General features: G+C 31.6%; 1 protein-coding gene across 1 annotated transcript in view; it reads left to right on the top strand.

Moving 5' to 3' along the window:
• BCKDHB (branched chain keto acid dehydrogenase E1 subunit beta) overlaps nucleotides 1-13,039 on the top strand; it is a 199,265-nt gene that overhangs the window by 135,821 nt on the left and 50,405 nt on the right. Inside the window, exon 9 of the mRNA XM_090280522.1 lies at nucleotides 7,890-7,976. Within this exon, the coding sequence (XP_090136648.1) occupies nucleotides 7,890-7,976 (87 nt within the window). The remainder of the gene's footprint in view (nucleotides 1-7,889; nucleotides 7,977-13,039) is intronic.

A 13,039-nucleotide genomic window follows, 5' to 3' on the forward strand; every position in this document is an offset into this window, starting at 1 on the left:
ACACGTTCTACAACAAGGATGGCTCTTGAAGACAATATGCTAAATGAAATAAGTCAGTCATAAAAAGGCAAACACTGATGATTCAACTTATATGAGGTTCCTAGAGTAGTCAAATATATAGAGACAGAAAGTAGAACGATGGTTGCCAGAAGTTGGGGCGAGTTATTCTTAAATGTATACGGAGTTTCAGTTGGTGAAGATGAAAAAGTTCTGGAGCTAGATGATGGTGATGGTTGTACAACACTGTGAATGTGCTTAATGACACAGAAGTGTACCCTTAAAATGGTTAAAATGTTAAAACGTACAAATACTGTCTTTATGGAATTTTCAGTCAGCTTATAATCATCATAACCTAGAGGCTAAACTAGGCACATGAGTTATTTGTGAATTATCAACTCCTTCTCCCCTACATGCAATATGTATATAACACCATGGTAACAAAATGATATTACTTGAATGAAGGTGAACTGCTTGAATTAATTAATAATAAATGTAATGTAATGCTACCACCAATAGTCTTTACTGTTGGGTCAGATTCTAAATTTGCTAACTATTGTGTAATATCTATTGTACTCACACTTGCTCACTTATTAGGAGAACGTAAGTAAATATACAGTTAGGTTTTATTTAGGTAATACTTCTGAATGCTTCCTGTCATAGCAAACTCCAAAGAAAAAGCCTGAAAGAGCTCAGGGTGGAAACAAGAATAGATATAGAAGATACAACACCCCGATTATATTTCAAAAGTACAGCTTGATGTTTTAATAGTAGTCCTTGTTAACCATTTAACCATTTATATTCAAATGACCTACTATAATTTCTTCTTTTCATATAATGAAATTGATAGAGTTAAAGCAGAGATTGAGTACAAGTTTATGGAAAATATATTAAGTCCTGCTGAAAAATGATAGGGTGGTAATAAGAATGAAAGTACAAAAAGAACTTGAAAAAGTGGCTATTTCAATCTCTGAAAAATTGTTTTGGCACACAAAAAAGTTATATTGACTCCTAGACGTGGTTAGACTTTGCATGATATTCTAAGTAATGGGGCACCCTGATTGGTATGACTCAGTTGGTTAGACTTCATCCTGTAAACCAAAAGATCACCAGTTCAATTCCCAGTCAAGGCACATGCCTAGGTTGCAGGTTCAGTCCCCAGTCAGGATGCATACAAGAGGCATCTAATCAGTGTTTTTCTCCCTCTATTTCTCCCTTCCCTTGTCTCTAGAATTAATAAAAGAAAAAATGGTTTAAAAAAATATCCACAAAAAACTGATGGGGAAGATGGGAAAATCTTTAAAGATATACTTATTTATATACTTACCTATGTTTAACTATATATCTAATAAATGTCCACCTGTCCAGTACAATACCCTTACCATCAGGGAGATGTGACCTTTTGTCAGTAGGAAAGGAAACATGTTCAGTGTGAAGAAAGGGGTACTTTCTGTGTGTTGGTGTGTTACAATCATGCACTTAAAAATATACATAAAAACGGAAACATATGTTTTGTACTGCTAAGTCCTTATTCTACACACAATCTGGAGTAGGAAATACAGGTGGAAAGAGTTGGCTCAGGGTAGTCCTCTATCAGAATTAGAGCAATGATTAAAGCTTAGTTGTTATGACTTCCCTTTTAATGCCTTTCGCAGCATGAGTAGTCCCTCTTAAGAGCTTAAGGACATCAGAAAATTAGAAGCTTGTCAGTAATACATTTAAATCACTGTACACTTTTATAGAAAATAATATTAAGAACATTTATTGAGCATCCACAACCATATATTACGTATTGTGATTAGCTACAGAATACTTGACACTTTCTGAATTTTATGCTCATGATCGATTTAGTCTGCTGGAGGAGATAGTATAGACACACCCACACGTACCCTATGAAAAAGAAATACCCTCCAAAACAAAGAAACAGAAGATATTTTGTCCCAAAATAATAAAATGCGTATTTGTCATATGCTATATTCTGCAGTAGATAGAAACATAAATAACACAGAGTTTCTGTCTTCAAATTTGTGATTTGGGGTGTGTTTGAAAGGGGTAAAAAGACAAATGTCCACAGGGCTGTCCTACAAGGTAAATTACTAGTGTTCCTGACCAGAGCTATAGTGGTGAGTGCTGCCTTGACCCTAGTACTTGACTCTTATGTACCCTGGTTTTAGGTTTCATAGAATATATTTGCATTGTCAGCTCCTCAAATTCCATTAGGAAATGGTTGCTAGAATATATATAATATGAAAAGAAAAGAAGGGAAAAGTTACCATGAGGTTTAAGATTAGGGAAATCCTAGTTGGGGGAACCGTGGAGAAGGGGTTGTATGAGGTGGGTCCTGAGAGGGGATAGAATGCCTCCCAACTTGGGGAACGAAGTCAGAGATGGAAGAGTATAGGTCACATTCACAGAGGAGCCTGACACGACTGGAGCCTAGAGGGACTATGAGGAAACAAACTGGAAAGATAGGGTTGATGGACAGAAACTCATTTATCTGACATCTTTTGATGTAGCATTCAGAAAGATGTCCACTTCCAATTTTTGCAAACGAGGTTTTTCATAGGCTCTTCAGTGTTTCAGCTCTGATTATACAAATAATTCAGGCAAGAAAGAATCAGTGAGGAAGTCTGAAACTTTCTTGAACATTTCAGTGCCTTCATCAGTATTATTTTCATTATTCTCCTGTTGACTTAATTCAGTTCTCTTCATGCTCTATTTGCTCCCTTACCTACTTTTTCCACATGGGTGATAAAACTCAGAAAACTTAGGTTTTCTCAGTTTGCATCACTTGCCTACAATACCAAAATATTTGTAACTTCATCGCTAATATCCTTGCCAAAATGGGCTTTTCCGAACTTTCTCTGGAGTTCCTGATTGTTCTTTCTCTTTAAGCATCAGCATCTCTCCAGTAGGATATTAGCTCGTGGTCTGATTGTGTGTGAAGATCATGCTGATTAATAGTAGTCACTAGGCATATATTAATACATTAGTTAGCCAGGGATTAATTGTGAGGTTTTTCTGGTTAATTTTTCTAATGGATTTGGCTACTAAACAGGAAAAAATTTCAAAAAGTTAATTCATTTTCAATTATATTTGAAGCTAATTAAAATCATGTCTTTAATGATTATAAATTGTGTAAATAAAAATGTTTTTAATTAATGAAACATAAGCATATGATTTTACTATTCTGCTCATATGTATTTATAAGCAGGTTTGCTTTCAAAAGCAAATGGGAAAGGTCAGTTTTGATGTTTCTTTGGCTTTTCATTAGCTTTTTATTTAGACAGAAAATGTTACAAGAGGTATAAATTGCCTATCTTACTTACAGAAATCGGAAAAGATGACTGAACTTGATGTTGGTCAGGTTGAAATGCTTTGTAGGGAAAAAAATATCTTGCTATATATTTTGAGTAAGCAATAAATAATATATATATATATTTGCTTTTTGAACATCACTGTTGCACTTTCAGGCATATGCAAGCTTAATGGTCTGCCTGTCTGTATCATTTTTCTCCTAGAATGACAGTATAACACTTTTCCTAGTTGGATTGTGTTAAAATCTTTAAAGGCTACATTCACTAAAACCTGTATTCAATGTTTGGATAGCCAAAATCTGTGCAATAATTTTAATGGAGTATAAGCAACTTTTCTACTATCACAGATATGTTACTGTTAAAGCTACATTAAAATATCCTCAATTTGGATACTATTATTTCATATTTAAATTGTTCTGGGCTGTGCTGCAGTATACTTTTGCACTATTTGGAAAATAGATTTTGCCAAGAAAGCAATGGTTTTGTAAGTTAAATAAGGATATGCTTAATATAGTTAAATTATTTAAATAGATATTTAACTAATTAAATTTCTTGCGTGTTTACCATACTCTGAGCATTGTGCTAGGTATCCTGCCTAGATAACTTGAAATTGTGACCATTAGTAGTGACATCTGGGTAGAAGATGGACAATGGAAACAGTCATGAAGTGGCCCAACCAGGAACAATGTATCTTTGGGGTCCTATCAGAACAGGACCATCCTTATATGTCTGTCACTGGCAATGTCATCCTGTGTTGAGTATTCAGAATTTGATAGCTCCTCTTGTAATAGTATTCTGCTGTTGTCCTGGGAAGGGGGATGGCTCACTAAAATAGTGAGAAAGAGAGATTCCATGGGAGAAATAAGAGCAGTCTAGTGCTAATTGACTTAGCAACCTACAGACTGTTTCACTCCTTGCCTCTCAGAATTGTTTAAGTTTTCTTGACACATCTTTTTGAGATCCCGTAGGGAACAGAGCCCTTTTGTTTTGTGGTAGAGTACACAGAGAAGATTTATCGACAGTCTAGTCTTTAATTGGCACAACTTTCCCTGGTACATTTGTCCCCTCTAACGGACTGTTGCTCCGTCTGCCTAAGGCCAGGTTCCCTGGAGCAGGTTTTAGTGGCAAGAAATTGAAGAAGCAGACAGTGGAAAATCTAGCCTTTTGTGATCTTTCCTGGCTTTGATAAGTTCAACTTTCATATTGACAAGTTGTTTAAACCTTTGCAATTTTTTCAAGTGGTGAAATACACTTATCTTAGAAGAAAACATGAAACTTTAAAATGGATTTTCTTTATAATTTGTATTTATCTCTGTAGTTATTTATTTTAAAAAATTGAATAGCTGTCTCCATTGAAAGGCACTGTATTAATTTTTACTAAGTATGCCAAAATTCTAAATTTGGCTAGAAAAATTTCCCAGCATATCATTGTCCCTCAGTGTATAAAAATTAATTGCGTGTTACAGTTGACAAAGTTATGCAGTTTAATCAAAATATTTATTGAATCACAAAAATAGAAAGAGTAACGCTCTCTTCAATCTTGTATATTTGTATAATCTAATTGTAATATTAACAGACTGTTAATAATTTCCAAAATAGTATAGAAAAGAAGCCATCTTCAAAAACTTTAGTAAATTAAAATTGTGAAGAATAAAAACGTGTACCAAGGTGAATTTATACTATACCATACAAAACCATTGAACTGTATTTATAAACTCAGTCTTTTAATAATGTATGCTAATTATATTTGAGGGTGTGACTTTGACACATCAGTGTTACTTTTAAATTTTAGCATTTTTCAGAAACTTTATGTAATTTTATTTTATACACTTTAATACTTTTAAGATACCAGAGTTAATTTTAAGGAACAAAAATGAAACTTAGATACTTTCTAAATTTAATGAAGTAATCATGTAAAATGCTGAGCTCAAAGCCTAGCACATAGCAACTTCCATGACAATCAATTGTTTATGGCTGTAATCATTATTTCTGACTCTTCTTGCCACACTCTTTCTCTCACTGATTTGTATACCATGACATTTTCTGTACACTCACAACATTACTACTTTTCATTGTGTCTACCCTGTAGCTCTTGGTGTTTTAGAAATTTCTGGAATTATTGCTGCAACTGTAAGATCATACATAACTCTTGTTCAAGAACACATATGTTTACATAACACACATACAGAGGTGTTGAAGAATTTTACCTTCTGTGATACCAATAGTTTATTTCCCATTTTGTCTAGGATCTAAGCTTGTGGGTCATGAGTTTAGTGGGATATGAACCTGACCTGCAGTAGATCATGCAGAGACTGACACGGAAAGGCTGGTTCCATGTATTTTTATTGTGCCTCTTTGCTACTGGAGTTTGGGTTCCCTTGTATATTAAACTAGTTCTAAAATACCATGAAAACAGCATATGCTTTTTAAAGGAAATTATGACTTCAACATAATATGTATTTGTTACCTTCAACATTAATTCAAATGCTTTTCCTTTATTTTTATTTATTTTAGACTTATTGAGAATAATTTCAGTAATATAAAAATATATTTCATATAAAGGAAAATAAAAGGCCCTTCCCTACAATTTCTTTACTGTCATTCCTCACAAGAAATAAGTTTTGGTAGTTTGGAATGAAACCTTCCAGACTATTTACATGTGTGTGCGCATGCGTGCGTGTGTATGTGTCTGTGTGTGTGTGTGTCTATGTTTATTGGTGTCCTCACTGCTGAGATTATATTGTCCTGCAGTTTGCTTATGTTATTAAACTTACGGGCATCATTTCATGTCCTCAGTCTTAGCCTTTTTCATGACCGTGTAATACTTTACTATTGATACATCTTCGTTTATTTTAGCCTTTCTCCTTTGGAAAGACACTTGAGGTCTCTGGATTTCATCTGCTTACACATCATGTTGCATGAACTCCAGGGCTGGAAGCTTTTGTCCGCATTACACTTTGTAGGCTATGGGAAGCCTTTGCCTAGGTTGCTTATTGGCCTTAAGGGATCATTCTAAAGGTTGTCATATGATCTTGGATTGGCCACAGCTCACAGTACCAATTCTGTTGTGTGCAGTTTTAAGGTAACAGCACTTTTATAATGTTTTTATTTCTACCTCTTAGAAATATAAGATGCCTTGTCTAACTAGGATGGCTTTTCAGCTCTCATCTTTAGACACTATCATAATGGCAAAGGTTATATTGGTTTAAGCTATGAGGAAGATATGATTGTCAAATCTGTCGGGGTGTTTTTCATCAGCAATTTTTAAAATCAGGATATCTGTTAGACAATTCTTTGAGACTACATTTGTTTTTGTGATTGTAGAATATTTTTGTCTCTTTATATCTTTAATCAGGTGCATTGAAATTTAATTTGTGACGGTCATAAATGGCATAATTACTCACCATCATAAAAACTCAAACATTAGTATTCCAAGGTTAGAATTTTATTGGAGGTTGATGGTGTTCATAAAATGTTATGTTTTTCAATTGCTATTTACTTAGTATATACAGTAACTTATTTTTGTCATGGGTACTGGCTGTATCTTAGAGTTTAACATTTGCTGGTTTAAAACTGCTGCATACTTTTAAATTCTAAACTCTTAATTGCCTAGAATAAAGGGAAAAATTAATTTATATACATATTTTGCTTAGAAGATTTTATTCCATATTCATAAAATAGTAATATAGAATTTAAGGAAGATGATAAGTTATTAGAACTGTAGAAGAGAAATTACCACTTTCCTTTGGTAATATTGTAATTGTTCAGCATATTTTAAGTAATAACTTGCTGTTGATTTTAATTTTTTTTTCCCCTTCCAACTGAGCTGGTATCCTGCTATGATATCATAGCTATACTTCTTGATTTATTATTGTACAGGGTATATTATGCACAGTGTGAACAACCACACTGAGCTGGTATTGAGAATACATCTTTATTATTTGTGACATTTTCTATGTTAAAATGGAGTTCAGGTTCTTAACCAGATTTTAATGCAAATGGACGAATAGAATTTTACACCTTTTACTTTTGCAATGATTTCTTCCTTCTAGGTCTCCTTGAATATCTAGTAGCATGAAGTTTTTCTTTGCTACAGCGTTTACATGCTATTTTTATGTTTTTCTTCTCCATAAAACAGTATGTCCTAAGACTGGTTATATGCAAATATACCACAAAATTAATTAAAAAATAAAACAACACGTCTATTCTTAAAGTAATATGAAGAAAAAAAACAGATTGAAATATGAAACTGTGAAATACAGTAATTCAGTTTATAACAAATATTTTATAATGAAATGCATTTTTGATGACATACATAGAATTACAAATCTTACAAATCTTATTTTTATTTTGTACAAGGATTATAAACTATATTGAAAGAATTTTAAAGGACAAAAATCAAATGACTTCAGTTGAAAGCTGTGTTATAACTTATTTGGCATGATATCAATCAGATTATTAGTTTTTTATTATTTATTCAATTTAAATAACATTTTTATTTCTCAATCAAAACTACCATTATGTACTTGAAAATATGTATCCTCTTCAACATTAGGTTTTCCTTGTCTTTTTCAGTCTGTAATCAAAACGGGCCGTTTGCTAATCAGTCATGAAGCTCCCTTGACGGGGGGCTTTGCTTCAGAGATCAGTTCTACAGTTCAGGTAAAGTAACTTTTTGGCATTGATTTTAACATTTATGTAATTACATGTGTCTATTCCAAGAAAAAATCACTTATCGCAATGTATAAGAGAATGCACTTTTTGGAAATGCACATTTTTCATTTGACTCCACTGTCTTTTAGTTAATGGTCTAATTACATCATTGAGAAAAGAAACCTTAAAGTAATGAAAGCTGAAAATTATGGGAAGAGGAAAGTTTCAAAGCTTAATAAACTAATGTCATTTATATTTACTAAGATAATAGGAAAACCCTTTAAATTTGAATGTGATATTTCTTTCTTGATAAAACTCAAACTTCTTATGAAATGTGTTATTATAAAATGGATCTTAGATTCTCCTGCCTTTATCTAACAAAAAATGAATCTGTCAAAATTTAATGTAAATTCAATAAATAATTTCAAATATCAATAATTTAATTTATTAGTTTAATTAGTAATGTTTTGTTATGTTATTGGTAACACTTCAGAAATAGTTTAAAAACTAATTTCTGGTTTAAAAGTGTTCAGCTAAGATGCTGCATAGCATGAAAAATTTCAATACACCTCCTTATGGAGAATTTTTACTTAAAACTTTTATTCACATTTGTACCACAGATATGAATAAGATGATTTAAGAGTTTCATTATCCCTAATTCTTAAAATTAAAAATTATATAACTATATTTTAAATGTAAAGTATATGCATTTTTAAATTTAATAAGCTTTACAGTTTGCATACATTTTATTTTTTATGGGTTTACATATAAGTTGAGAATTCTTTTAAGAGTATGTGGTTTAAAATCTTGACATAAGATTATGATATATGAGAAATGGTAAGTTTTTATTTTTAAACTTTGAACCAGTAAACAGTGATTTCTACCAATAAAATATCTTAAAGTTCTCGTTGACAACTCTCTAAATATTTTTAAATTAGATGAAGCAAATTTAAACATGTTTTTAAAGGTAGATGAAAATAACCCATAAGTAGATTCAGAAATAAAATATATTGTTATTTTTACATCTTATTTGTAGACTTGTTGTTTCCCTATTTATTATATAAATTAAAATTTGAAACATACTGTTTATTATATAACATGACTACCTGTTATTTATTGTGCATTTTATTCACTGAATAGCATAATGTACTCACTTTGTAAAAAAATGAAAGTTGCAGAAATGAATTACTTCAACACCGAGTTGCTGTTTCAAGTTGGAAGAAAAACTGGAAAAAGAAACTGGGATTTTTTGACTCCTAGTTAATATGTAGTCCACTAAACCATTTGAAATGATAGTGACTATTATTAATATAAGAGCCTCTTTCTGACAGCCTTGTTTTGTTTTGTCTATTGAATGCCATCTTATTCTTATCTCAAAAATTTGCATTTAAATATAAAGGGAAAACAAGTAGAACATACATAATTCCTCTTGTGAAGTTAGCTTTCTCTAAGTGTGCCTTTTAAATTTGATCTTCATAAAATGTGGGTAAACTTCAGTAGAATGTAACATTTCTGAAAATGGGAAGGAATTAGAAAGATTATCTATTCTAGTGTCTCTTGGTCTTGAATAATATGTGGATTCGTGTTGACAGAAAAATGTTTCCCAGGATCCAAGAATACATGTATGAATTCCAGTTTGAGGAATGCCACATTGTGAGTTAAACACGGCCAGCATAAAAAGCTAACACCAACAAGATCATAAACACTTGTATAAAAATCAGAACCTGAAATTATGTGATATTAATAGGTGCTAAAAGTTGTGAAGGAGATTATCCAGAATATAATTATATTTATATCATAATATGAAGACATCAAAACAAAACAAGACACTTTGTAATACTCTCATATTCTCAAGAATATGCCCAGAGACCCTCAGGTGTCTGCCATCTGAGAAATCTGACCACTTAAACCTACTCTATTCCTATTTTAGTTAACCGTTTGTCATTCAGAGTGCTTGTGACTTACTCAGTTTAAAAAAGACAGTGAAGCTCTGGGTCTTGGACAGGAATATTGAGTAAGTATTGTGTATGATGAGCATGTGAATCCAAAGTCACCAGCCCTCCCAGCCTCCAACGGGAAAGTAGCAGTTTTAGATTCATTATAAAATGTTCTCTGTTTTCCATGTTAAAATTATCCAATCAATTAACCAGGAAATTAATTAAGGCAATAATGTAAGATTTGTAGAGAGATCCACATTTGATATTTTGGGGAATTAAAATTTGACTTACTAATATGCGAACGAATTTGAAAATGTTCACAGTTTTTGCTTAATTCAAATTTTAATTGCACAAATGGGAAGTGTGAAAATGAATTTAATAAAATATAATCAACAGAGCATCCCCAAAGGTTTGCCTGTTGGCTTTTATGTATTTATAAGGGAGAAAACGAAAGAAAGAAAGCTAGATACCTTAAGAGATTTTCTTCTTTTTTGGTAATAATTATTGCATATAATTTAGAGTATTGTAAATAACAAAATCTACTCTGCAGTAGTTGTTTCATGCACACATTCAACTAAATGCAATGTATTATATTGAGCATCTTCTTCAAGGAAGGTCTCTTTCCCTATTAAAAGTGAAGCCTATATCGAATTCCCAGGGCCTTGGGTTGTTTAAACTGAAATCACTTAAGTGTGAGGTGCATTTGCTTTCACTGTTTAGAACGAGTCACAAGGTCAAAAAAGATAAAACAGGGTTGAGATATTTTCCCTGGGATGGCAGGGAAAAGGTACACAGAAGATTTTCCTTATTGTCTTGGAAAAGAAGTTTGAAATTATGGATAAAATAATCTATACATTTGAGCATTATTGGTTAAAAGACTGAATTATTCTCCTTATTGTATCAGCTAATGTAAATTTTATATGAAAGTGAGCATACACAAAATAATCTCCACATATATTATTTTGTGGGAGTACTTTGTAAGTAAAAGCTCAAGGCTAATCTTACAAAGTTGCCCTTAAAAATGATTATATTTTAATGATTGTTATTATATTTTAATAATCAATATACTGATTATTTATAATAAAACTTTAAACACATGATTTTTTTCTCAAATTCTGAATTATCCATATTAAAAATAAAAATCGAAAAGAATACAGCATAATAGAGAATATTCTTTTAAGGTTATAGTTGGTATTTTTAGATAAAAAAATTATGTCATGCTTTATAAAATTGGATATCAAATAAAGGAACCTTTTTGCTAGGTGTAGGAAAATTTGCTGGTATTACTATTAAGATTATTTTTAGTTATAAATATGGAAAAGAATGAACATAAAATATGTTCATATTTTATTTACATAGTTTTTCAACTTACTGCAGATGGCACTTCCATTATATAATAAGTTCAGTGTCCACATCTTAAGTTTGTTCATGTCTGTTGCCTCTTTTTCATAAAGCCATTTATTTTATTATTTAAAAAAATTTATTGTTAACAGTCTGAGTTTGAAGTAATGTGAAACTTGCAAGAGTGATTACGAGAGTACATTATATTGAATATAAATTTTTTAAACATATTTGTCAGTAGTTTCTTGATAAAATATATGCTTACGAAAAACAAAACCAATACATTAAATCTAAGAACTGCTTTGCATTCCTTTTGGAGTTAATCTGAAAGTTAACTGGGAAGCACAACAAGCCGAAGTCTCGTATATTTGGCTCCCCTCGGGGGAAGATTTTTTGGTCGGTCATCCAAAGCTTCACTGTCTTTTCCCATCTAATTTTACATTCCCATCTGTTCTCATTTTGGGGTGAGGGAACTTTTTCCTTCTTTCATTTGACACACACACCAAAACTTGGAGATGTGCTTCTTTTAGGGATTTAGGCATTCCCTGTGCACCCTGATTTGTGGAAGAGTGAAAGACAACAGAGTTTAGGTAATTCATTGACCTCATTGCATAGTTTGAGCAAAGATTTCATTGTTTCAGAAAATTATATGAATTAATTTTATATGATGTTTTTATTCCTCAGCTTTATGTAACCAGAGCTTTAAAAAAAAAGTGTTAACGTCATCTATTTTAATATTTCTTCAAATGAATTTATTTGTTCTAGAATGCAATATTCAAAATAGGCATTATTTATTTAAATATTGTGGTATTTTAACAGTTTTAAGTTTTAAATAGCATACTTTCTTTAAGCCTTGTAGAAACCAGCTTTTTTTTTTTTTTATTAATTTCTAGCACATTCTTATAATGAAATAAATCTTGAATCTGATAGGCTGTGATAATAAAAAAATGTTTTTTCTGGATTCAGTCCTTAATAAGAGTGCCAAAAATTTTAGGGATTGGTATTGGCTTAAAGGTTTGAATTTTTTTTAACACATGGAAGCAATAAGTCTGTAATAAAGAGTTCAGTTGGAAAGGATGGTAAGTTTCCATACCATTGTTCCATCCTTTCTGTGCGGTCTCTTTTCCTAGAGTAAGAATGCAGAAATTGTATATACCGACATATATTTTTTAAGGTAATCATATTCTAATAGTTTGAGAAGATTTTTATAGGGTTTATACATATCATTGTGTAAAAGGGAATTTTTATAATTTGAAGTGAAGGAATTTTGCCTTTCTTACTGTTTCCTGTTAAAAGGGATTCTTCAGAAAGATTTTGTCTAATGAATTAATATTAGTGCCAAATTTATAAGCACTATTAAAAGCATTAATTTGAAAAAGAGGGAAAAATTATTGTGGAAATATGTTTAATTAAAATTACTATGTTGATAAAATAAGAGTCATCAGAGAAAACTGTTGGAGTAGTAATTTGATGAATAGTGTACTGCAATTTTGAAATCTTAATTTTTTTAAACTAGTGATGTAAAGCATTTGCTGATGGCAACAGATATAATAATCAGAAGAAGTGTACTTCTATACTAAAATTTATTTAGATGGAGCCAGTGCATTAGAAAAGCAGTTTAACACAGTGTCAGCTATAGGATGGCCTTTAAAATGGCATTTTGCCCTAAAGCCTGTTGAATGTTCATTACACAAATGAGTTTTGTAGCCATAGATCTAAACCAAAGATGGAATCTTTCAGAGATGCACCATGGATGGGCCGCTAACATGACAGTAGTTCAACCTATGTTATACT

Source organism: Furipterus horrens, unplaced genomic scaffold, assembly GCF_987537825.1.
Source record: "Furipterus horrens unplaced genomic scaffold, mFurHor1.1.pri manual_scaffold_6, whole genome shotgun sequence".
Taxonomy (NCBI): Eukaryota; Metazoa; Chordata; class Mammalia; order Chiroptera; family Furipteridae; genus Furipterus; species Furipterus horrens.